Consider the following 25682-nt stretch of genomic DNA (forward strand, 5'->3'; position numbering starts at 1 on the left):
AAAGATACTAATGGTGAGAAAAAAAAATTGTAAAATTAAGTTATTAACACCACTCAAAACCACTGTTAACATTTCTCAACACCACGTGCTCTTAAACTCAAAAGAACTTTTAAAATTCGTCAACATTACGGGCTCTTAAACTCAAAAGGAATTTTAAAATTTATCAACACCACCGGCTCTTAAACTCAAAAGAATTTTTAAAATTTTTCAATACCGCGAGCTCTTAGATAATTCTTATAATTTTTCTATTTTTTTGGTATCGCTATTTACATACAAATATGAACTGTAAATGACACTTTTTGCACGGCTTTTTACTGTAAGACCCGAATAATTATTGTACAGAGTGTAAATAGGGTGTGGATAACAGTGGGAAAATAAATAGAGACCAGAACCTATTCAGACCATAGGTGCACGTCGCGCACTGTTAAGTGTGCGTGTGGCGCACTTCTCCAGCAGGCAGATTCTGTTTCTTTTAATTAGATATTTTAGAAGGGCTTTTTGGTAAATTCACTTGGGGACGAGTTAAAGGCCACAAGATCAGTTAGTGGAGTGTCATAACTCCATTATCACCTACCTTTATCCATTCCACTTGAATTCTAGAGAGAGGAGAGTTCTTGAGTGATAAAGCTCAAATCAAAGAGGAAGAAGTTGATTTCGGGCCAAAGCGCGTGTGTTAAAGTTGTTCATCTAATCACTAGTTACGTTGTGATTATGGTGGTAAGCCCTAACTTTGATTTCCTTATTTTAATTTGTTTAAGGGTTAGGGTTTGGGTTAGTGATGAACATAAAACCCATATTTGATAATTTTGGGTGTCCTTCGGTAAGATTGGGTCATGAGGCCTCAAAGATGACTAACCTAGGGTTTTGGTATGATAAATGGGCTTATGAGTCATAATTGGTTAGTTAATTACTAGCACACCTAGTTATTAAGTAAATGGGTGTTAATTGGGTTAGTGGATGACCTGAAATGGGTGTGTGACTTTAACATGGTTAAATGAGTAATAATTGACCTAGTTGGAAAAGATGGGTATGAAATACCCTAATTGTGTATTAGTTAGTGTTGTTGGACCTTAATCACTAGCTATTAGTGATTTATGATGGTCTTGACTTTAAATGGACGGTTTTTGGTGTAAATGGGGCATTTAAAGCATTTAAGTCATTAAATGCATATGAGTGAATTGTTGGTGTTTAGTCCAACTAGTTTGTGTGTTGATTGAGTACTTATTGTATTAGGTACTTTGCTTTGAAGCTTTCGGAAGTTAAAACCGTCACCGAATCGTTAAGGTGAGTGGAATAATTATATATGTATGTATATGGTTTATTTGCTTGTGGGGTATGGGTTAAAGTTCGATGTTGACGATACCATATCCTAGAGTATATTGTTTGATTGTTTAGATGAGGGTTTAAGTTCGATATTGACGATACCTCATGTATGGATTTAAAGTTCGATGTTGACGAAGCCATACCACTATTGTAGTGATGTTTGTTTGATGAGGGTTTAAGTTCGATGTTGATGATACCTCATATGTGGGTTTAAGTTCGATGTTGACGATACCACATTTATTAGGACGAATGGGGATTAAGTTCGATGTTGACGATACCATTCGTAGGGCTAGCCTTGGGGATTGAATACTAATGGATGTTGTGAACATCAATATTGTGTTTTGTGGTGTAGCATAATATATTGCTTGTGCTTTATGCTATTGTTATACTAGCTTGTGTATTGGAGATTTAGCATTATACGTTATGATGGTATGCTAATGATATTGCTAGTATGTATGCGGAAATGTTGTAGGTGATTGCAAGTAAGTAAGTTATATATGTATATGTATAATTATTGCATTCACTAAGCGTTTTGCTTACCCTCTCATTGTTTACCTTTTTATAGGCTCCGGTGTGGACAAGGGTAAGGGCGTTCGTTTGGATTAGTGATCCCGCTTTTCTTTGATAGGAGACGCTTTTTGGAAGTTTAGCTTTTGGAAGTTCAAACAAGTTATAGGTAGTTTAACCCCAAACATCATGCTCGAAGTGTCATTTGGAATTTAAACTAGTGTGGTCGAAACTTACATTTTGTATGAAACTCGTATTTTGGCCATATGTGGGCCCGGTTCGTAAAACTTGTTTTATTATTGAAACGTGTTATTTTTACATATTAGAACATGTTGTGAAAAGCGTTTCGTCTAAATATGTCGGGAAGTGGGAGATTTTTATTTGAAAAACTGCAAAACCGGACAGAAGCTGATGAAGCCTGTGCGCGCCGCGCATAAGGGGTGTTGCGCGCCGCGCACCCCTTTGTAAAAAAAAAAATGGTTTACTGTTTCGGATGGATATTGGGTTGGGTTGTTACAAGTGGTATCAGAGCATGGTCTAAGGGATTTAGGCGACTTGAGATAGGTGCCTAGACTTAGACTTTATTGTGTATGCGCGTTATGCGGGACTTGTAGGAGACGGGTCGGACCGGGGATTGGTTAGTGCCTAGGTTTAGGTGAACTAACTATGCGCTAATTGTTTTGTGTTGTGTTTTGCAATCATCAAGCGAGATAGACGTTGTACTAGCGAGTTAATGCGACGTGCTCGCGTAACAATGATTAGCTACCATTGTTACGGGTTCAAATCGTGTCAAACAAACGATGTACGACGATTGTTAAGCAAGATGGGGTGGTGAGGTGTATATGAATATTATGTTGTTTCCTTTCGTTTCATTGTTTAACCTATTTCCGTTTTATAGTATGAAGACGAGAAACGGACCCGAAAACAATGATGGAGGTACGAGCGACGACGCCGAGTTTACGGCCAAAGTTGAGGCCATCTTTAAAAATCAAAAAGCGGAATTTCTTCAGGACGTCTGAAAGGTCTTCCAAGACTCGGTTGATGGGAAAGTGATCGATTTAATCAACGAACGAATAAGCGCCGCAATCGAAGAGGCACTCGATGCTAGAAACATCCATCCTCGTGGCAAAGGGGGTGATGGTAATAGGGGACATGGAAGGCGGGACTTCCATTACAAAAATTTCAAGGATTCTCAACCCCCCTATGTTTAATGGGGTAAGGGATCCGTTGAAAAGTACATGTTGGATCTCCGACATCGAGGGGGCTTTCCGTACCGCGGAATGTCCTCCCGAGAAGAAAACGAGGTACGGTTCTAGTATGTTGCTTGAAGAGTCCAAGTTGTGGTGGGACGATAAAATCCAATTATATGGGGAAGAGCAATGCATGAGCTTGACGTGGGAAGAGTTTAAAAGGAATTTTTCAAAGAATACCGAACTCCTTCCGACCTTGATAGAATTCGAGATGAGTTGCACAATTTGCAACAAGTTTCAATGGACTTGGTTACTCTCAAGTCTACCTTCTTGGCAAAGACTCGTTTATGTCTGGAGTATGTTGGTGATGATCACAAGTTGATGCAAGATTTCTACCATACTATGAACGATGAGTTGAAGGGTAAGATTAGCCGGGGAATGGCTAAGTCTTTTGACGAGTTATTTGAATTGGCTCGGGGTTTCGAGACGGAGGTTCCAAAAAGAAGCGACTTCTCTTTCTCAAAGAGAAAATTTGAAGGTTCGAGCCATTCGAACTTTTTCAACAAGAAAAGCAAGAAGGGTTCCGAAAGTGTAAATAGTGTGAAGAAGGGAGGTTTTGGGAACTTTATCCCTACTTGCTACAATTGTGGGGTAAGAGGTCATTTGGCTCGAGATTGTACGAAGCCTTCTTCGACAAACAAACTCACTTGTTTTAATTTCAATAAAGAAGGACATCGAAAGTCGGAGTGTCCCAATTTAAACACCGATCATGTTAAACGGTTGGAGAAAGCGGCATGCACGGCTAGGGGTCGCAATTATTTGATGACGAATGATGAGGCCAAGCAATCCAACGAAGTTGTCCGAGGTACTTTCATGGTTAACTCTAATTCAGCAAGGATATTATTTGATACCGGTGCTAATTTATCGTTTGTTTCTCCAAGATTTGTGTCTAAGCTTGATAAACTGCTAGCTAAGTTAAGTCATCCAGTAGAAGTTGAAATAGCGGATGGTAAGACGGTGCTAGGGGTTGATGTTTGTAATGATTGTGATATTGTGTTTGGTACCGAAACATTTAAAATTGATCTTATCCCGATGACCTTGGGTGAATTCGATATTGTCGTTGGTATGGATTGGCTCGATCGTCATAGATCCGATATTGGATGCCATGAAAAATCTATTCGTGTGAATACCCCAAGTGGGGGAGAGTTAATTATTCACGGCGAGAGATGGAGAAGACTTGTGCCATTATGCACTTATGCACGGGCACGGCGTTTTCTTGTTAGCAGTGGCATGACTTTTCTTGCCCATGTGGTTGATACTCGTGAAGAGCCACCATCCATTCGTGAAATTCTGGTAGTTAATGAATTCGAAGTCATTTTTCCGGATGAATTACCGGGTGTTCCGGCGAAAAGACAAGTTGAATTTCGCATTGAGTTGGTTCCGGGGGCTACTCCCATTGCTAAAACTCCTTATCGTTTAGCACCAACGGAAATGCAAGAGTTGTTAAATCAAACCCAAGAGTTGCTTGAAAAGGGTTTTATTTGACCGAGTGCTTCGCCATGGGGCACTCCGGTTTTATTCGTGAAGAAGAAAGATGGTAGTATGCGGATGTGCATCGATTATCGGGAGTTGAATAAAGTGACGATAAAGAATCGCTATCCATTGCCTCGGATTGACGATTTGTTTGATCAACTCCAAGGCGCGACTTATTTTTCTAAAATTGACTTACGGTCCGGCTATCACCAAATGCGGGTCCGTGAGGAAGATATTGAGAAAACGGCCTTTCGAACGCGTTATGGGCATTTTGAGTTTGTAGTTATGCCTTTCAGTCTTACGAATGCACCGGCGGCATTCATGGACCTTATGAACCGAGTGTGCCGACCTATGTTGGACAAGTCGGTTATTGTGTTCATTGACGACATACTTGTCTATTCGAAGAGTATGAAGGAACATGAACATCATTTGCGTGGTGTGTTGAAGATGTTGCGGAAGGAGAAGTTATATGCAAAATTCTCCAAATGTGAATTTTGGCTAAGGGAAGTTCAATTCCTTGGCCATATTGTGAACAAGGATGGTATTCAAGTAGATCCAGGGAACGGTGAAGAGTTGGGGACGACCGACTACGCCTACTAAAATTCGAAGTTTTCTCCGATTGGCCGGTTATTATCGTCGGTTTATCCAAGACTTTTCTAAGATCGCTTCTCCATTGACGAAATTGAAGAGAAAGAACGCGAGATTTAATTGGGAAAATGAGCAAGAGATTGCTTTCCAATTGTTAAAAGAGAAGTTGTGTCAAGCTCCAGTGTTAGTATTGCCAGAAGGGGTAGAAGACATGACGGTTTATTGTGATGCGTCTTTAAATGGGCTCGGTGTGTTCAAATGCAAAGAGGTAAAGTCATCGCGTACGCCTCTCGACAATTAAAGGAACACGAAACGAGATATCCGACTCATGATCTTGAGTTGGCGGCGGTTGTTCATGCGTTGAAAATTTAGCGCAATTATTTGTACGGTGTCAAGTGTACGATATATTCGGATCACAATAGCTTAAAACACCTTTTTGATCAACGAGATTTTAATTGTCATCAACATAGGTGGATAGATGCGGTAAAAGATTATGATTGTGAAATACTTTATCATCCGGGTAAGGCGAACATGGTTGCGGATGCGTTAAGTCGGAAGAGTCAACATCCGGCGATACGAGTAGGATCGTTACGCATGATTATTACTAACGATTTTCTTGTAAAGCTTGGTGAGATACAAATTGAAGCATTTGTTAACAACAAACATGAGGAACGAATCGTGGGCCAAACAGAGTTTATTACCTTAGGTCCGCATGGTTTGTTATCTTTTCAAGGAAGAGTGTGGGTGCCTAAGATGGGGGATTATCGACGAGTGCTACTTGATGAAGCACATAAGTCAAAGTATTCTATTCATCCGGGCGCGACGAAAATGTATCTTGATTTAAGGAAGGAGTATTGGTTGCCGGGCATGAAACGTGATGTTGCTAAGTATGTTGAACAATGCGTCATGTGTTTGCAAGTTAAAGCCGAATACCAAAAGCCGTATGGTATGTTACAACCGTTAGAAATCCCGACATGGAAATGGGAGCACATTACCATGGATTTCATTACAAAGTTACCAAAGACGGCGAGGACCCAATTTGATTCGATTTGGGTGATAGTTGATCGATTAACGAAAAGTGCCTTGTTTCTTCCCATTCGGGAAGCGATATCGTCGGAGACTTTGTCTATGTTGTTTATCAAGGAGGTGATATCGAGACACGGGGTTCCTATATCTATTATTTCGGATCGAGATACTCGTTTCACATCTCGGTTTTGGAAAAAATTTCATGAAGATATGGGTACACAATTGAAATTGAGCACGGCGTACCATCCTCAAATGGACGGTCAAACTGAACGTACGAATCAAACATTGGAGGATATGTTACGGGCGTGTATTATTGATTTCGATGGTAGTTGGGATGAGCACTTACCGTTGGTGAAATTCTCATACAATAATAGTTATCATACTAGTATCGGGATGCCACCTTACGAGATGCTTTATGGGCGTAGGTTTCGAACTCCGATTTGTTGGGGTGAAGTAGGACAAAGAGAAATCGAGAGCACCGATTTGGTTTTAGAGACGAATAGCAAGATTGATATGATTCGGACTCATTTGAAAAAGGCTCAAGATAGACAAAAATCTTATGCCGATAAGCGTAGACGACAAATTGAGTTCCAAGAAGGTGACATGATGATGCTTAAAGTTTCGCCATGGAAAGGTGTTATTCGGTTTCGAAAACGGGGAAAGTTAGCTCCTCGGTTTATTGGGCCATTTAAAATTTTTGCTCGTGTTGGTGAAGTTGCGTATCGTTTGGAATTACCCGAAGAGCTTGCGGGGATCCATAATACATTTCATGTCTCCCATCTCCGTAAGTGTCTTGCGGATGATTCTTCATGGGTGCCTTTAGACGAGATTGAGCTAAACAATAAGTTAGAGTATATTGAGGAGCCGATTGCTATACTCAATGAGAAGGTCAAAAGGTTGAGAAATAAAGAGGTGAGAACTTTTAAAGTTCAATGGCGTCGTAGTAAAGGTTCCGAGTTTACTTGGGAGCCCGAAGAGTTTGTGTTAGTTTATCTTCCCGCTTGTCATGCGGCTTGGATCGCGAGAACGCGCTCCGATTCAAGTGGGGGAGAGTTGTATGACCCGAATAATTATTGTACAGAGTGTAAATAGGGTGCTTAAAGTGTGGAAAACAGTGGGAAAATAAACAGAGACCAGAACCTGTTCAGACCATAGGTGCGCGCCGCGCACTGTTAAGTGTGCGCGTGGCGCACTTCTCCAGCTGGCAGATTCTGTTTCTTTTAATTAGATATTTTAAAAGGGCTTTTTGGTAAATTCACTTGGAGACGAGTTAAAGGCTACAAGATCAGTTAGTGGAGTGTCACAACTCCATTATCACCTACCTTAATCCATTCCACTTGAATTCTAGAGAGAGGGGAGAGTTCTTGAGTGAGAAAGCTCAAATCAAAGAGGAAGAAGTTGATTTCGGGCCAAAGCGCGTGTGTTAAAGTTGTTCATCTAATCACTAGCTACGTTGTGATTGTGGTGGTAAGCCCTAACTTTGATTTCCTTATTTTAATTTGTTTAAGGGTTAGGGTTTGGGTTAGTGATGAACATAAAACCCATATTTGGTGATTTTGGGTGTTCTTGGGTAAGATTGGGTCATGATGACTCAAAGATGACTAACCTAGGGTTTTGGTATGATAAATGGACTTATGAGTCATAATTGGTTAGTTAATTACTAGCACACCTAGTTATTAAGCAAATGGGTGTTAATTAGGTTAGTGGATGACCCGAAATGGGTGTGTGACTTTAACATGGTCAAATGAGTAATAATTGACCTAGTTGAGAAAGATGGGTATGAAATACCTTAATTGTGTATTAGTTAGTGTTGTTGGACCTTAATCACTAGCTTTTAGTGATTTATGATGGTCTTGACCTTAAATGGACGATTTTTGGTGTAAATGGGGCATTTAATGCATTTAAGTCATTAAATGCATATGAGTGAATTGTTGGTGTTTAGTCCAACTAGTTTGTGTGTTGATTGAGTACTTATTGTATTAGGTACTTTGCTTTGAAGCTTTCGGAAGTTAAAACCGTCATCGAATCGTTAAGGTGAGTGGAATAATTATATATGTATGTATATGATTTATTTGCTTGTGGGGTTTGGGTTAAAGTTCGATGTTGACGATATCATATCCTAGAGTATATTGTTTGATTGTTTAGATGAGGGTTTAAGTTCGATGTTGACGATACCTCATGTATGGATTTAAAGTTCGATGTTGACGAAGCATACCACTATTGTAGTGATGTTAGTTTGATGAGGGTTTAAGTTCGATGTTGACGATACCTCATATGTGGGTTTAAGTTCGATGTTGACGATACCACATTTATTAGGACGAATGGGGATTAAGTTCAATGTTGACGATACCATTCGCAGGGCTAGCCTTGGGGATTGAATACTAATGGATGTTGTGAACATCAATATTGTGTTTTGTGGTGTAGCATAATATATTGCTTGTGCTTTATGCTATTGTTATACTAGCTTGTGTATTGGAGATTTAGCGTTATACGTTATGATGGTATGCTAATTATATTGCTAGTATGTATGCGGAAATGTCGTAGGTGATTGCAAGTAAGTAAGTTATATATGTATATGTATAATTATTGCATTCACTAAGCGTTTTGCTTACCCTCTCGTTGTTTACCTTTTTATAGGCTCCGGTGTGGACAAGGGTAAAGACGTTCGTTTAGATTAGTGATCCCGCTTGTCTTTGATAGGAGACGCTTTTTGGAAGTTTAACTTTTGAAAGTTCGACCAAGTTATGGGTAGTTTAACCCCAAACACCATGCTCGAAGTGTCGTTTGGAATTTAAACTAGTGTGGTCGAAACTTACATGTTGTATGAAACTCATATTTCGACCATATGTGGGCCCGGTTCGTAAAACTTGTTTTATTAACGTGTTAGTTTTACATATTAGAACATGTTGTGAAAAGCGTTTCGTCTAAATATGTCGGGAAGTGGGAGATCTTTATTTGAAAAACTGCAAAACCGGACAGAAGCTGATGAAGCCTGTGCGCGCCGCGCACAAGGGGTGTTGCGCGCCGCGCACCCCTTTGTAAAAAAAATAAAAAAAATAAAATTGTTTACTGTTTCGGATGGTTATTGGGTTGGGTTGTTACATTTACACACTCGTGCAACGCACGGGCTCAAAAATCTAGTTTTATATATATAGGAATATTCATTTGAATTCATAAATTAAGTTGAAATCAAATGGATCAATGAGAGCGTAACATGTGGGGCGAAATCACATGTGATTGAAAAAAATTCAAAATTTTTTTTTTTTTTAAAAAAATTATTTAAAAAATTTTTTTTTCGAAATTTTTTTTTATCAAATTATTTTGTACAATCACATGTGATTTACCTGCACAATCACGTAAGATTGAATTGTACAATCACATGTGATTAGATTTGACATGCATAATCACATGTGATTGGATTTGACATGCATAATCACATGTGATTAACATGCAGAATCACATGTGATTGTAAAAAAAATTTCGCAAAAAAAAAAATTAAAAAAAAAAAAAAATTGCGAAATTTTTTTTTCGTAAATTTTTTTTTTTTTAATTTTTTTCCGATCACATGTGAATTTCGCGCCACATGTCGCGCTCTCATTGGTCCCTTAGATTTTAAACAAATTAATGGATGCAAGTGATTACAACTCTTTATATATAAATAATAAAATACAAAAATTATATGTATAATATTAGAGCTCGTTTAGGCTCGCGAGCTCAAACGAGCTCGACATCTGAGGCTCGGGCTCGAGCTCGTTTATTAAACGATCCCTAACTTAAGCTCGAACTCGAGCTCGTTTAGGCTCGGCTCGAACCGAACTTTTTGCAAGCCTAATTAGAGTAGTTCATGAGTAGCTCAGCTCATTTACAGACCTATTCATATACATCACAAAACGAATAAATCAGCTGAATATTCACCGAATCAAATGACCTTGACATCCTTAGCAACCGCCCTAACATTAATATATAACCAATATCATATAAACAAACTTAATTTTGTTTTGGCGTCCTTTTCCAAAAACGAAAAAGGAATTTCTTGATAGCACTTTTTTATTTCTAAAATACAATGTGTTTGTCGTTTTCTATTAAGAAAAGAACCATTAACTTATTCTTTAATTCATTGATTGCATTGGCTCCCTTCATACACAGTTTAAAATATATCAATATTATAATATTTTATTTACTTTATAATTTTAACATTTTAACATATACTTTAAACCAATACTTTAAAGGTGATGATACCTCCACTTTTCTAATTAATAGATTCAATTAAAATACCTAAAATATCTTTAAATGATTTATTACATAAATTTTATATTAAAATTTATTTGATGGTATTGTTGGAAGATAATGTGAAATAATTGTTGATCCATTAAAAGTTTGAGTTTGAAAATATCACACACCTTATTTTAAGAAATATCATTATTACATTATTTATTTTTAATTTTTCAATTAGACCCCTTTTAACTTATTTTTTTTTTGTCTTATATACAAATATTAAGGATTAAGGATATAAAAGAGCTTTAGTTATTTAATCTTATCTATAATTAACGTAAAACACCCTTAAAATTAATAATTAATAATAGATATGAGACGAAAATTTTTTTAAAGTAGTGGCCAATTTGAAATCCTGGTTTAATATTGCAATCCCAATGCAATCATAGAAGTTATGTTATCTATCTCTTTTTGTCACAATTTTACATATATGTAACAATTCGTCATACTTCATCTTGAGATAAGAAGTTTGAGTTCGTTATAAACTAATAAGTATGACTAATTAATATCTTTTTACTAAGATATTTAGTTAAAACCTAAAATTATCTCGATAATCTATGGTTTCTCGCTTGTTCTCGAACGTTGTCGATGTTAGGAAGTTCATTTTGGAGGTTTTAGGAAATGACGATTTATATTGATGTGTTTTATTTGTTTTGATTGCTTAATAGGTGCACATTGATGGAGTTGATGTTGTAATTGTTTGTTCATATGTTTGATTTGATTGTATTGATGTCAGGGTCAGTCCTAAGCTTTATATCGCAATGTGCGAGATGATCAAAAATGGCCCGTCAAATGTAATAAAGAAAATTTATGCACTATTAGTAAAATTTAGTTGGATTTAGTTCCGGTGTACTTTGTGAGCAAAGCATTGTCAGGTAGTGAGCTAAACTACGCGCTCATGGAAAAGTTTGTGTATGCTTTAGTACTCACCACAAGAAGGTTGCGTAGATATTTTCAAGCGCATCCTAATACATGTTCTGACCAATATACCAATCAGACAGGTAAAAGTATCAGCTGTGCAGTTCATAAGAATATAGATACAAAGTCATGCGAATGAATAATTCTAGGATTGCGCAAACAGGTGTTAAACAAACCAGAAATTTCTGGAGGATTAGCAAAATGGGCAGTGGAGTTAGAAGTGCACGAAATTAGCTATATACCAAGAACTGTGGTAAAAGGCCAAGTCCTTGCGGATTACTTGGAAGAAATGGTTGGGTAATTAGAAATCACATATGAAAGAACTCAGCTTAAACCGCAAACAAATGAAGTTTGGAAATTATTTACTGATGGTGCATCCTGCACAGAGGGTGCAGGTGCCGGCATTGTTTCGCAAAGTCCAAATGATGAAGAGCAAACTTATGCTTTGCATTTCAATTTCGAATTGAGAAATAGAGTATGAAGCTTAAATTGCATGAATGTCATTATATCAGGTCTTCATTGGCTTTTCTTCATCTCATTTCTCCATTTCCTCCCACGTTTATAGTGAATAAAACCCTTTACATTCTTTAAAAAACGGACAAAAACGGTTAAAATTTGACTTTAGATATTGACTAAACAATCTTTTTAAACAACCTTACCATCAATCTTTTTAATCAAGCCACGAAATGCATAAACCAACACAGAGATATCGACTAAACAATCTTTTTCCCCTCGAACCCGGTTTAACAACCTTACTATCAACCTTGTCCAATCTCACAGATTTATCCAAACGATACAAAAAAGAGTAAGAATAAGGGGGGTGAAAGAGGAAGGCCCAACAAGTTTACCAATCACCGGGGACTCGGGAGGGGCTAAGCACCGATTTGAGGAATAAATCCAAAGAAGCACTCGATGAATCGCCCAACTCAAAACCATTATCTTCATTTCTCAAAGCAATATCCACATCCGAACCCATAAACTTTCCCGAAATACTATCAAACCTTCTTGAACCCGAATCTTTACTAGCCGAAGATGAATTGAGCTTATGAAGCTTCTCCTTCGTAGACGCAAGCAAAACAAAGAATCCAAACTATCAATGCTATCACCAAACGGAAAGGAAGAGATGGGATCATGTTCGAGCAAGTTAGCCATATATCCAACACGAGAAGATATATAGATGACGTTCAGCTGCCTTCAAATGAACTGAGTACGAGATGGTTCAAAGGTGTTCCCCGGAAAATAAACATTCACTTATGGAGATTGGCACTTGATCGTTTACCTACTTGGTTGAACCTAACCCGGAGATGCATTGAGATCCATCAAATCGGGTGCGTTTCTTGTAACGTTGGAATTGAATCATTAAACCATGTAATGTTTGAATGTCAACTAGCGTTGGATATATGGCAAAAGATCAGAATCTGGACGGGTATATTGTTACTGATTTTCGCTTCTTGGTCTCAATGGATCGAATGGCTCGAAAACTGGAGGGTCGGAGCTGAAGAGAAGGACCATATGTTCACGATTGCTGCAGCGGCGTTTTGGCACAATCTGCGGTATAGAAACAATGTGATTTTTCCGACGGTTAAGAAGAGTTCTCTTTTTGATTCAATTTGTTTTACTTCTTTCTCTTCATATAGTAGTGGAGGTAACACCGATGTAAATTGGAACACTTGGCAAGTGATACCTTTGTAATGTTTTAACCTTTCCCTAGCTCCTTGCTAGGGGGGGTTTGATTGATAAAAGTTCGAGTTGTTCAAAAAAAAGTTAGGCACATCTTGAACCCCATTTAAAAAAGAGCCAAAGACAGGAACAAACTCACTGGTTACATTATCTGCCATGACCAATGTCGAATCAGAATTACTCACCTCTCGGCCCAACGTCCTTCTTGACACTCGGTTCATCACCACGATCCCAACCAAGCCAACCAACGCGGCTTGAATATTACCGAATTGGTTGGAATAAACATCTGTATATACACAACACATCCTTTTGTATCTCATACCAATTTCAAAACGTCATCACTTAAAATTTCTTATAGATCTAAACTGTCAATCATACTCCATAATTCATAACAAATATACAAAATTAAGTAGCACGGTGCATTAAAGTTGATCTGTATTGGGGCTCGTTTCGATTTCCTCCTTAAAGTTGTACTCTACCACAAGGTTTAGATTATCAACAAGTTTGTGATACTGCAAACACCCTGTACACTGAGAACAAATATTCATCGGTCAGGTGAAAATTCGCTAACAAGATAATTCAATACTATAGTTTGTTCAAGAAAAATCTAGTAACGTTCCAAGGGTAACGAAAGTAAGTACCTGCACAAAAACTGTTCCTCTTTCATATGCTAATCTGTTTATGAGCTTTTGTGATCTTACACCACAAACATTGCACGTATAATGGGCTAACAAACTTCTTCTTGGAAGTTTAAGGTCAATAGTTGCTCCCTGCAAGTTTGCAAGTTCAAATAAATAAAAAGATTTAGCCAAACATGTATATGACACTTCATTCATCATTTTTGCAATTAATAAAGCTAATTTTGTTTGGATTTACCTGGGTATCCGACCCACTTTGCGGACCAACTAATCCTAAGGCGGCCACCCACTTTGCGGGTAGCCCCAACTGCTCATAGGATTCGAACTTGGTACCTCTAAGTATTTTCACCCTTAGATACCAAGAATTTACCACTAGGCCACCACCCCTGTGTTTTTTTTTTTTTTTTTTTTTGGCGAAAAACGGACTTATATAAAAGAGGGAAACTTTCATCAATGAATGAATGAAAGAATCCGAAACAGATACAAAGGAAAAGCCGAAAGACAAAACAAAACGAAAAAAGGCAAGTGGTTGAAGGGCTAAAACTCAGAGATACAAATAACAAAATAAACATAATAGATGTTTATTAACTTTAAGAAATTTGAGGTACTAATCTAAAAATAAATTACAAATGTTTTATTGATTGACATCCAAATGTGGAGCTTGTTAACCTTGCATTTGCATCTAATTTGAAACAACTATTGTTATCATGTAAGTCTAACTTCATGGATCAAAACAAACAACTCGACAAATAATCACATAATATTTAGTATCCTTATTCGTTCGAATCTTCAATCACAGTTTATAAACGTAAGCTTTTCATTATCTTGATAATATTCTTCCATCCCACATAACATGTGAAGTGAAGTTGAATAAAGTTCTACATAATTACTCCACATTCGGTTGATTATATAATATATAATAAAAGGGGCAGGATCAATGGGGAAGTAACCAATCGGGGGAAGCGGGGGGAAGCAAAATTTTTTTTTTTTTTGAAATTTTTTTTTTCCGGCATCAAGATCACACGAAAATATGAATATTTAGAAGAGACACTTCGTGATGAATGTTATTATTTAGGCGGGAAAACGATCGACAAAAATAACATTCAAGATAATATTGTTCGTGAAGAATATGAACGTTTTTTTTCCATGTTTTGTGAAGTAAAATTTAGCCCGATTTAGAGTTTAGGGTTTAGGGTTTAGGGTTTGGTGTTTTGGGTTTATTCCATAAACCCAAAAACCAAACCCTAAACCCTAAACCCTAAACCGTTCGTGTTAAAAACTCAATCTAAATCCTAAATCTAAACCCTAAATCTAAACCCTAAACCCTAAATTTCTAAACCCTAATATCTAAACCCTATAAACCCTAATATCTAAACCCTAATATCTAAACCCCAATAGCTAAAACCTCAACATACGCTCGATAAACACGATAATTGTTATATATTACTTCTTCGAGCGTTTTCCCGCCAAAATAAAAACATTTATCACAAAGTGTCTCTACTAAATGTTCATATTTTCATCTCATCTATAATGTTCGTGAACAAAGTTTTTTCAAAAAACGAAAAAAAAAAAAAAAGTTTTTGCTTCCCCCGAATAGTTACTTCCCTCTTAATCCTACCACAATAATAAAAATGACCCACAAACTAAAACCTGTACTAAAGTAAAAAAATACACAAACTTTGTTTGATTCTTAACACAAAAAACCCTAATCAAATCTAACACCACAATTCATCAAGTTCACTACTTTAATTTTGAAATACATCATACCAACACCAATTATAAAAAATACACGATTTTACCCTAAAATTAATAGTTTTACTAAACTAACAAACAAAATACAAACTTAATTTCAACGGAAAACATAATATTCACAGCAATAAAAAAAAAGATATACTTACAGGAGTTGAATTTATAGGCTCAAATGATTCTTCAGGTTCATGATACAATTGCGAAGTATCTTCAACCATACATGAAATCACCACATGATTTGTAGTATTTCTTTTTGTATAAGAAATGCCCAATCTGCAAATCAATCGAGATGTAATTAAGTAATCAAATCTATACGAATCATCTTCCTAATCAATTAGATGAAAAATCGAAAGAAATAAGATCGAAATTGGAAGACATGCCTGGGGGATTTTAGGGTTAAGTTGGGTTTAAGGAAATTAGGGCACGAAAGAATTGTGGGTTTATTGTGGGGTTTAGAAGTTGCAAGTAATGAAGGAAGAGAAAACAGAGAATAAGCTTTGGAATTAATGGCCATGGTTGACTAATAAGACACAAAATCTTAACCTGCTCAATCTTAAACTTGTTTCAACAAAAACAACAAAAACAAGTGATTTTGAGTGATGATATAATATTCTTTGCTTATTGGGCTAAATTGCTCAATTGGGTTATTTTAAATGATCCAGTAATTATCTATAAGTACATGGACCATATATATTTACTGAAAAATACTTGGAGTCCACTTTTAGCTATCTCAAGTAAGAGAGGGAAAAAAAATAACAAATTTGATTGATTAATGTAAGGAAAATTCACCAAAATGCCTTTTTTTTAAATCGACATATAATTTTTTACCCAAAAAAAAGATTGAGAGGAAAAAACTCGCAAATTGCAAATGATTTTTGTGATTTGTGTGGGTTTGCGAATCGTATTTGCGTATCGCTTGTAGGCAAGGCGCAAATCGCAACATATCGCTTGTAGGCAAGAAGCAAATCGAAAAATTGACCATTCTGCGATTTGCTATTAGCTAATTGGCAATTTTGAGTGTTGTATATGTGTTGTTTGTGTTAGATTGGATAAGATTTTATAAAATAATAATTTTGTTATATAAGTTTTTGGCAACATGCCTTTATTTGGAACATTCCATTATATAATCACTGCAATTTCTATTACATTACTTCATCATATGTGCCCTAGGTACATGATAGATTTCACCATTATTAGCAAGGTCGAAAAAATGAAATACTTTGTAAGCAACATTCTAAAAAGTGAGCGTCTCCATGTGTGGTTTACGTATCGAACATGTGTTCAACTTTTTTATGTTTTGCAATCAAATCGTGAATCGTAAACTTCATTTTGCGATTTGCGAATGTAACCAGCCTACATTTATTTTTTTAAGGATAACTTCTCTTATCCATGTACCGTACGGATAAGGAATCCTACTTTATAAATTTCTTATCTTACTTTACAGATTTTCTGGATAACAATTTATTATCCATTATTATATTATATAACTAAATGTTTACCCTAAAGTTGTAGTCAACTCAAATTTCCAAACAAAAAAAAAGGATGATGATTATACATTTCTTAAGGATGTAGACGACTTGGAACTTTTTTCAACCCCTTGCAATCCTCTCGATAACTGAACTTTTAAGATTGGATTTAGAAGCTGAGGTGACCGGAAGGGAGAGAAACTGTGAAACAAAGGTGATTTCTTACTCATTCCCTTTCCCTCGGGATCCCGAAATCCACACATACCGGCAGAGGCCCAATAAACCACCCCATAATTCAAGTGAGATTGTCATGGCGCAAAAGCAGATATGGACTAAAACACCAGAAATAGAGACTACCCGAGCTAATTCAGGATCATCATTGCCACTAAAATCATAGACGGTCGGGCTATCGAACACGGGATTACAAGTGAATTACGAGTCAGACCAATCTACGGATCAAGCGATCGGCGAGAATAGACTGCTATTGGCTATTGGCTGCTTCGCTTATTGATTATATTATAGCCGGCTTGGAGACATCAGAGGAGGACTATCACCTCTTTAATCCATGCAATCTCAAACCATAACCTCACCTCAATCACTTCCATTAACGAAAGTAATTGAAAAGCAACAAGATGCAATGTCATATAATATTCCAGGTCCTACAAAAGTTCTTCAAGCTGCTATTCGTCTTAAAAGATGCAATAACTAGGGTGAACATTCGAATTCTACACATGAATGATACTACCCAAATTAAACATAGTTTCACAACACTTTTAGGGCAATATATTCTCAATTTCTCCCACAAAGGTAACATTATATGTGTTTTTTATGTGTATTCTTGTATACAGTTCTACTAATATTTTCGGTAAGAAAAATAGGTAATAAACAGGTAAAAACAAAGATCAAGAAATGAAGAATTCTTAAAAGACGAAGCAGCTAGCCAAAATCTTCCAACTGCTGGCTAGCAATTAAAGTTAGCTGTCGTCCAAATCTACAAATGAAAGCCCGCACAATTTTGAAGTTCATCCACTGGCTAAAGAAGAAATGGCGGGAGCGTTTGACCATATTAAATACTTTCCTCAATTCTCACCTCAAGCCGGCAGCTCAACCTATTCAGTTGGCGGCTAAGCACTAGAATTTAATGCATATTTTCGTAACCAAAGCCCAAGTCGTTGGCTAAGCCACCAGTTAAGGGAGTAATTAAGAGACTAAAACTGCAACATTTAGCCATTGTCTAGCCAGTCTAGCTGTCGTCCAAACCATAAGCCGTCGGCTGAGGCAATTTGAGTCTATATATTGAGGCCGAATTCGGCCATATTTAGGCATCACCTAGTATCACTATTAGTCCACTTTCTCTGTAATTTTAGGCTATTATTGTCACTTTAGCAATACTTGGCATTTTGTCATTTATTTTAATCTTTTAAGCAATAGAAATTAGAGTATCATTATAATTTTTGTTCAAGAACTTGGTGAAGCAGTTGTTCCAAGCCTTATTTCCTGCAATTCTTCAACTTATTCAAGTATAATCTTTCACCACGATCAAATAACTCACTTGATCTCGATAAATGTTGCAAAACAAAATCCTAGATTCGTCGTCCGTTCACCCGATGATAACCTAATCATCAACCTTTCGATAACCATACTCTCAATCCGCCATTGTGCTCGATCTACAAACCTTGAAGCTCTGATATCACTTGTGAAATAGTCGAGCCCAGGGGATTCCTATCTACAAACCTTGAAGCTCTGATATCACTTGTGAAATAGCCGAGCCCAGGGGATTCCTTGGTGCAACATTCCAGCTATCTTGTTACCCCGTAGCATGATATCGTACGCTCTTCCTGCAGGCGCACGACTTTTTCTTGGTGACTACACACACGACGAGCATTTTCCCAGGAGGTCACCCATCCCGGGAGTACCCTCGCCCGAGCATGCTTAATTATAGAGTTCTCATGAGATCTGCTGCACTTGTAGTCCCAAAACGCGTCATGCTAGGAAAGGGCTCCACACCCTTATAAGGCATGTTTCGTTCCCTTCTCCAACCGATGTGGGACGGATGTTACAATCCTCCCCCTAATGGGACACATCGTCCTCATTGTGCACGTTTGGTCCGGGGCCTGGCTCTGATACCACCTAAAATAGCCGAGCATAGGGGATTCCTGAGTGCAACAGTCCAGCTACCTCGTTACCCCGTAGCATGATATTGTCCGCTCTGCCCTTTGGCTTACGACTTTTTCTTGGAGACTACACATAAAACGAGCACTTTTCTAGGAGGTCATCCATCCCGGTAATGCCCTCACCCGAGCACACTTAACTGTTGAGTTCTCATGAGATTTGTTGTGCTTGTAGTCCCCAAAAGTCATGCTAGGAAAGGTCTACACGCCCCTATAAGGCATGCTTCGTTCCCCTCTCCAACCGATGTGGGACAGTTGTTACAACTTGTTAGGATTTTGTTTGCATAAACAAGAACAAATCACAAACCCACTAAACAAACGAATAAATAAAGGATAAACGTTAACATAAGCATAAACGACAAAAAAATTTAACGTGGTTATATGTCAACTCCAAAATGGATAAAGGGTTAGTCAAACCAGAGATTTTTCACTATATTTTTTGTGCACATAATTACAGGATGTTAGTGTTACATTATATGGGGATTAAATAAATTGTTTCCTAATTAAACACAAAATCTCCACCGCCACGGCCTCGCAGTCAGGGAGGCAAGTGTCACAATCTGCGAGAAGTACAAAACTAGAATTTCGCAAACTTAATCCAATTAGGCTTCCCCATGATGTTGAACTCGCGATTTGCAAGATTCGCTTCCCCACACGCGAGAAGTTTTTAGCCAATTTGTTTGCTTCCTTGCGCCACCTAACTTAACTCCCACGATTGGCGCCTGATTTGCGACCCACAACCATTTGATAATCTTCACATGCTCAACAATCTCCTACTTGAATATTGATCAACCAAACATCGATTTCCAACATAACATCAAGCTCAATTGTCAACCATGATTGAACACCCACAACAACTCTCTATTAGCTAACTATGACTCCTTTTTATACGACGAATAGACTATCTGGGTCATACAACACTTCTACACCGCTACACTATGGGGAAGGAAGTATTTCGACAATAAAAACTCTTCTGAGCGACAATCCTAGTGTGATCAACTCCACAGATACATATACCATACCCGCTAAGTTAACCACGCTCAACTAAGTCACATGGTCTGGATAGATGTTGCAACACAAAACCCTCGATTCTTCGTTTGTTCACTCGATGATAACCTAATCATCAATCAATCGATAACCATGCTCTCAATCCGCCATTGTGCTCGATCTTCAAACCCTAAAGCTCTAATACCACTTGTTAGGATTTTGTGAGCCCAAAAAGGCATTGAACCAATCACAAATCCATGACAACAAATGAATAAATAAAGCATATACGATAAACATAAACGTAAACGAGACAAAGATTTAACGTGGTTAAATGACAACTCCAAACATGGAGAAGAGTTTAGTCCATAGACGTAAACAAGATATTTTTCCATATATTTTATTGTGCACATAATCACATGAGGTTAGAGTTATGTTATATTGGGATAAAACAAATCGTTCCCAAATTAAGCACAAAATCTCTGCCGCCACGACCTCGCTGTATGTGTGCCAAGTATCGTGATCTGCGAGATGTACAAAATTAGAATTTCGTAACCTTGATCTATTTTCGCGCCAGATGAGGTTGTTCTCACGACTCGCGAGGTTCACTTCGCGTACGCGAGGAGTCTTTAGCTAATTTCTTTGCATTCTCATGTCACCTATCTTAACTTTCACGACTTGCAACCAGAAACCGTTTGATAAACTTCAGATACTCAACATGAACTCTAACAACGCCAGTTATGGAAACCAAGCACCGATCTAAACAAATAGCATAAGAACAACCTCATATATTCTCGGACAAATAAACGTCGTATCTCTAGAATTAGCCAATACAGGTAGTCAGAATAGCATGATACACGCACATGGGAACCGAAAATCCTTTCTACCTGGATATACACGACGGAAGAACAATGCAAACTGGAACATCAAATATGCACTTACAAGGAGAACTAGAAGGCGAGTCAATAAATTCAAGTTGGATATAGAACCAATACACTATTCTATAAAAAACAAGTTAAAAGTTGAATTTTCAATGTTTTAAACTTTTTATAGTTAACAGTAACCAAAGGCTGGTATTCACTTTATATATATATATATATATATATATATATATATATATATATATATATATATATATGTGTGTGTGTGTGTGTGTGTGTGTGTGTGTGTATGTGTGTGTGAATTGCGTACTATCGGAGGAGAGCACAATGAACTAAGACATGTTAAAAATACGGAGAATTAAATATCGACTCTAAATGTAAAATATTTGAAACGTAAGATTATTTTTTAAAGAAGTTGATTATATAGTATAAATAGTGACAAAGGGCATCTCACATATCAAGTTACTTGGTTCATTCGATTACTACTAGAAAAACCAAAAGCACACGCAGAAAGGTAAAATTGCAGCAGACTCTTAGGTTTGATTCAAGTGAAGGCGATGTCAAATATCGTCTCCTATCAATTGTACCTTTGAAAAATAGACGGGGAATCTACTTTCAGCGAACCATGTTTAACACATGTCTCAATCTCTTTACGTTGTATAATCAACATCATATTTTATGTTTTTAAGGTAAATTCACAACATTACACGAATTTTTCACGGATATTTAAAAATGTCTAACCTTAGATTCGAATCCACGAGGACGACAAAATATACATATGCGCGCGAAGGTGCCGGACAATTTCAGGAGACTAGGTTATTATCATTCCTACTTTAGTCCATCAATGCAGGCGGTTAGACTCTTGGGTCAGCCGGCCCTGGCTGATGAGCATAGATAATCTATACTCGATCGTTCAACTGATAGGATAGGTGGGGAATCACTCTTGATCTTTTTATTGGGGCCCACAAATTCTCCGAGTTGACTAGCATCCCTTTCCATTGCGCATTTATCGATCAAATAAGACGACTATATAATCGAATTCGCTTTCCATGGTGAACTGGTCGTCCCATACCTTCTGCCTGTCTCATATGCGTGGAACCTGGTCTTTTTCGGTTCCAGCCCCCCTCAAATACATAGAGTAGGTAGGACTATTGAGAATTTATGGACCCAAACAACAATCACCAATTAAGATTTGGCGATCCCACACACAACAAACGAATGATAATAATGAAAAGTAAAGAAAACGCCACAAGAATTACGTGGTTATATGCAATCAGTGTGATTTCTTTAGTCCACGGCCAACTAGAGTGATTTTATTGATATTTTTCGTACATAGGGTTTAGGGTTACAATAAGATGTATTTATAGGCATACGACAACTTAAGGAGCAAGTAAACAAAATTCTGGAAATTCCTTCCCGTCAGACGACCCGCGGCGCGCATATGGGGCCGCGTCGCGCCTCCATGCACAAAATCGAAACAGAAGGTTTTCTTGAATTTGTCTCTCGTTTATGCTATAGGCTGAGGCGCGCCAATCAAGGCCGCAGCGCGCCTCCATCTGCATCCGGTCTTCTCCTTTTGTTTTGATATTCTTCACACATCTGACAATATCCCACTTGAAGATAGTCAAAACAATAACCCAACTCCAACCATTTCAACCAAGAACGTCGAACCACCTTCTTTATTCCTCCAATCAAACATGGGACACACAATCTCAACATCGCAGGAAGAGCAGACTTTCGATACAAGGTCTTCAACACTACTTGTCGAAATCTAACATCAATAACCCTTTATCACTCTAGTCGACATCTTCTATTTTCAGTTAGCAAGAAGACCAGTTGAAGTTATGCAAAACTTCAACTTCCCGATCGTAACCACCTTAGTACACATACCAGCGGGATTCTCAGTACCTGGAATTTTCATAACAACTAAAGTACCATCTTCAATGAGTTCGCGAATTTTATGATACCTTAGCTTAATGTGTTTCATACGACCATGAAACACCGGGTTCTTCCCTAAATGGATAGCACTTTGATTATCACAGTAAAAGATCCAATTTTGTTGAACTCGCCCCAACTCCATCATAAAATTCTTCAACCAAACTAGTTCTTTGCTTGCTTCGGTGGCAGCCATATATTTTGCCTCCGTTGTTGATAATGCAACACATCTTTGGAGTCTAGACAACCAACTAACTGCAGTCTTCCCAACTGTGAAAACATAACATGTAGTGCTTTTCCCCAAATCATCACATCCACCCAAATCAGCATCAACATACCCCCTTAAAATGGATTCACCTTTAGTGAATTGTAACCCCATTTTAGAGGTACCTCTTAAGTAGCCTAAAAGCCACTTTATTCCTTCCCAATGCTCAACACCTGGATTCGACATAAACCGACTCACAACTCCCACTGCATGAGCTATGTCGGATCCTGTACATATCATAGCATACATAATACTTCCAACCGCAGATGCATAAGGGACTTGAGCCATTGCCTCTTTCTGTTTATATGTTGTAGGTGATTGACTCTTCGATAACTTCAAAGTACTGCCTAAAGGCAAGGATCGTGCCTTTGAATCTTCCATGTTGAACCGCTCTAACACTTTCTCAATATACTTGGTTTGAGACAAAGTTAAAGTACCTTCAACTCGATTACTTGTAATACTCATCCCGAGTATGTGTTCAGCAGCACCCAAATCTTTCATTTTGAACTCAAGAGATAAGTGTCTCTTCAACTTATTGATTTCCGACATGTCCGATCCTGCAATCAACATATCATCAACATATAGTAACAATATAACATAGGAAGACTTGAATTTATTCAAGTAACAACAATGATCCAAATCGCTTCTCATGAAGCCTTTCCTAGTCATAAAGTCATCGAACTTCAAGTACCATTGCTGAGGTGCGTGTTTTAACCCATACAGACTTTTCTTTAATTTGCAAACTCACTTCTCTTTACCAACAACCTCGAAGCCCATAGGTTGCATCATGTAAATTTCCTCATTAAGATACCCATGTAAAAACACGGTCTTAACATCTAACTGTTCTAGATGTAAGTCATCAGCAGCAACAATACTCAACACCAACCGAATAGTAGTCATCTTCACAAGCGGCGAGAAAATCTCTTTAAAATCGACCCCCCTCCCTTTGTTGAAATCCTTTAACTACCAACCGAGCCTTGTACCGCTTTTTCCCGTCTAACTCATCTTTAACCCGAAAGGCCCATTTATTGTGCAACGCATTTTTATTTGGAGGTAATTTTACTAGTGACCATGTCTTGTTCTTTATTAGTGACCCCATCTCTTTTTCATAGCAAGCTCCCACTGTATGGATTCTTTAGAATGTCTTGCTTCAAAATTACTCTCGGGTTCACCATTTTCGATATAGAGTAAATAGTTTGCCGATGGGGATAACCTAACATTAGGTTTGGGCATTCTACTTGAGCGTCTCAATGGTGGTGTAACGGGTTGTGGTGATTAAGTTACATCGCCACTTTTTCCAACATTAGAGCTCCCACTACTTTCGGAGCTTTTACCACTCTCCGAATCATCCCCATCGTTTTGATCCTCACCGTTAATCGGCAATTCAATAGTTTTCGAACTCCCACTAGAAACTGTATTCACATCAACAAAATCATCAAACATACCCGGATCATTATTGGAATTAAGCGTTACCTTAGTGCCATACAACGAGTTTTCATCAAAGATAACATCTTGACTACGAATCACCTTTCTTGCCTCATTGTCCCAACAGCTATAACCCATGTCATCCAAACCATACCCGATAAAAGTACATCTTCTTGTTTTTGCATCAAGCTTGTCTTTGTCAATGTCTTTGGTCTTCACATAAACATTACATCCGAAAACCCTTAAGTGAGCCAAACTCACCTTTTTACCGGTCCATTCTTCTTCAGGAATTCTAAAATCTAACGGTGTCGAGGGTCCCCTATTAATCAAATAAGCAGCCGTGTTCACGGCATCTGCCCAAAACATCTTTGGTAGACCCGCATGTAACCGCATACTCCTAGCCCGCTCATTGAGCGTCCGGTTCATGCGTTCAACAACCCCATTGTGCTGTGGTGTTTTCGGAACTGCTTTCAACATACGAATACCATGTTCCACACAATAGTCTTTGAACTCTTTGCTGCTGTATTCTCCTCCATTGTCAGATTTCAAGCACTTAACTTTCAAGTTATAGTCTCATTTTCAACAACAGCTCTCCACACTTTAAAGGTAGCAAATACATCAGATTTAACTTTAAGAAAATGAATCCATACCTTCCTTGTGGAGTCATCAATGAAGGTGACATAGTAGCGAGAACCACCATGTGACTCGACCATTGTAGGTCCATAAACATCGGAATGAACAAGTTCAAGCTTCTCCTTCTTTGGCGCAATTTCCGATTTCCCAAAGGACACTTTCTTTTGCTTCCCCAAGGTACATTGTTCACAAAAATCGATATTCACCTTCTTTAAATCTGGAATCTTCCTATTTGAAACTAGCAACTTCATCCCCTTCTCACTCATATGCCCTAAACGACGATGCCATAGAGTAGAATCGGCCCCTACATTACTCGTTACATTAACCTCATCATCATCGAATACCTTGACCATGTATAAAGTTCCCCTTTTATGTCCCGATGCCACGATACGACCATCCCTTTTAACTTGCCACTTGCGATCACCAAAGGTAGTGTGATTGCCTTCTTCATTCAATTGACCAACTGAGATAAGCTTCCGCTTCAAATCCGGAATGTAT

At 37.8% G+C, this 25682-nt stretch overlaps 1 protein-coding gene across 1 annotated transcript; it reads right to left on the reverse strand.

Moving 5' to 3' along the window:
• Nucleotides 1-13360: 13360 nt before the first annotated feature.
• Nucleotides 13361-15984, reverse strand: LOC139862708 (uncharacterized). The gene is made up of 4 exons (XM_071851330.1): nt 15805-15984; nt 15574-15697; nt 13679-13807; nt 13361-13567 (listed from the first exon to the last, which is right to left on the reverse strand). Exons 1-4 carry the CDS (start codon nt 15936-15938, stop codon nt 13460-13462), a joined length of 495 nt encoding a protein of 164 aa, XP_071707431.1. The 5' UTR covers nt 15939-15984; the 3' UTR covers nt 13361-13459.
• Between the last annotated feature and the right edge of the window lie 9698 nt (nt 15985-25682).

This window comes from Rutidosis leptorrhynchoides, chromosome 8 (genome assembly GCF_046630445.1).
Source record: "Rutidosis leptorrhynchoides isolate AG116_Rl617_1_P2 chromosome 8, CSIRO_AGI_Rlap_v1, whole genome shotgun sequence".
In the NCBI taxonomy this organism is placed as follows: Eukaryota; Viridiplantae; Streptophyta; class Magnoliopsida; order Asterales; family Asteraceae; genus Rutidosis; species Rutidosis leptorrhynchoides.